This window comes from Malurus melanocephalus, unplaced genomic scaffold, assembly GCF_030028575.1.
Source record: "Malurus melanocephalus ecotype Western Australia unplaced genomic scaffold, MMel_1.1 scaffold_3854, whole genome shotgun sequence".
Taxonomy (NCBI): Eukaryota; Metazoa; Chordata; class Aves; order Passeriformes; family Maluridae; genus Malurus; species Malurus melanocephalus.
In genome coordinates this window covers 1-1,693 of record NW_026627086.1, presented here as the reverse complement: position 1 = coordinate 1,693, position 1,693 = coordinate 1, and the positions used below count along the sequence as shown (strand labels likewise).

At 58.4% G+C, this 1,693-nt stretch overlaps 1 protein-coding gene across 1 annotated transcript; it reads right to left on the bottom strand.

Annotated features, from left to right (window-relative positions):
• Window positions 1–66: 66 nt before the first annotated feature.
• On the bottom strand, window positions 67–1,687 carry LOC130588227 (DENN domain-containing protein 4B-like; the record flags this gene model as incomplete). The annotated part of the gene is made up of 2 exons (XM_057389178.1): window positions 1,493–1,687; window positions 67–319 (listed from the first exon to the last, which is right to left on the bottom strand). Coding segments are annotated over exons 1-2 (306 nt in total), but the record flags the coding sequence as incomplete, so codon positions are not given.
• Window positions 1,688–1,693: the final 6 nt, after the last annotated feature.

The window sequence follows — 1,693 nt, the reverse complement described above, 5'->3', positions numbered from 1 at the left end:
CTCAGCCATTGCCAGACAGCACCGGGGGACCCCCAAACCCACTGGACACCCCCCCAAAAAACCCACCATGCTGGTGTTGAGGTTCCTGTCCACGCGGCAGAAGGTGTGCGGGGTGCTCTCGCCCTTGCTGGGCATCACCAGGCAGATGTCGGTGACCCCCAGCGTGTGGTGGCCCGGGGGCTCGGCCGCGCGCCGGAACGTCAGGAACGTGCGCTGGTGGCCCGGGGAGCCCGAGGCCAGGTTGGCCGAGCGGCTGTAGGGAGTCGTGTCCAGGATTTGGTAGCCCGGCTTGGGCCGGTCCTTGCCCTCATAGTGCACCCTGCGGGGGCAGAGGGGTGAGGGGGAGCCTCCGGAGCTGCGGAGACCCCACAGCGGAACCCCAAAATGATCCGGGTATGGAAAGAGCTCCGGGGTCACCAAATCCAACCTGGGACCGATGTCCTGGTCACCCAGAGCTGTGACCAATCCTCTGGTCACTCAGACCTGGGACCGATGCTCTGGTCACCCAGACAAGGCTCCAGCTGCCCTTTCCCAGTTTCCCAAATTCTTTCCCCAAATCAGGACCCAGTCCTTTCCCAGTTCCCAAATTCCCCCCCAATCAGGACCCAGATCCTTTCCCAGTTCCCAAACTCTCCCCAAACAGGACTCGGTTCCTTTCCCAGTTTCCCAACCTCTCCCCAAAGCAGGACTCAGATCCTTTCCCAATTCCCAAACTCCCCCCCAAATCAGGACTCAGTCCTTTCCCAGTTTTCCAAACTCTTCCCCCAAATCAGGACCCAGATCCTTTCCCAGTTTCCCAAACTCTTCCCCCAAACCAGGACTCGGTTCCTTTCCCAATTTCCCAAACTCTCCCCAAATCAGGACCCAGTCCTTTCCCAATTTCCCAAATTCCCCCCAAAGCAGAACTCGGGTCCTTTCCTAATTCCCAAACTCCCCCCAGATCAGGACCCAGTCCTTTCCCAGTTCCCAAATTCCCCCCAAAGCAGGACTCGGTTCCTTTCCCAGCTCCCAAACTCTATCCCCAAATCAGACCTGGATCCTTTCCCAGTTTCCCAAACTCTCCCCAAATTCTTCCCCAAATCAGGACCCAGTCCTTTCCCAGTTCCCACCCTCTCCCCAAATCAGGACTTGGTTCCTTTCCCAATTTCCCAAATTCCCCCCCAAATCAGGACCCAGTCCTTTCCCAGTTTCCCAAACTTTTCCCCCAAACAGGACCCAGTCCTTTCCCAGTTTCCCAAGCAGGACTCAGGTCCTTTCCCAGTTTCCCAAACTTTTCCCCCAAATCAGAACCCAGATCCTTTCCCAGTCCCCACCCTCTTTCCCCAAATCAGGACCCAGTCCTTTCCCAGTTTCCCAAACTCTCCCCAAATTCTTCCCCAAATCAGGACCCAGATCCTTTCCCAGTTTCCCAAATTCTCTCCCCAAAGCAGCACTCGGTTCCTTTCCCAGTCCCCACCCTCTCCCCGCATCAGGCCTCAGTTTCCCCGCTGACCCCAGCTCGATGAGGGGCGCTTTGTCCCTGCCGCGTTTGTAGCACAGGAACATTTGGGGGTTGTTGAGCAGCCCCGCGTTGAGATCCACGGGGTGTCCGGACGTGGTGGTCTCGATGCAGGTGAATCCCTGCGGCACCTCCTCGCCCTGCGAGCGGATGATCACGGCCACGTCCGTGATGGGCTCCCCGGGCCGCTGCTGC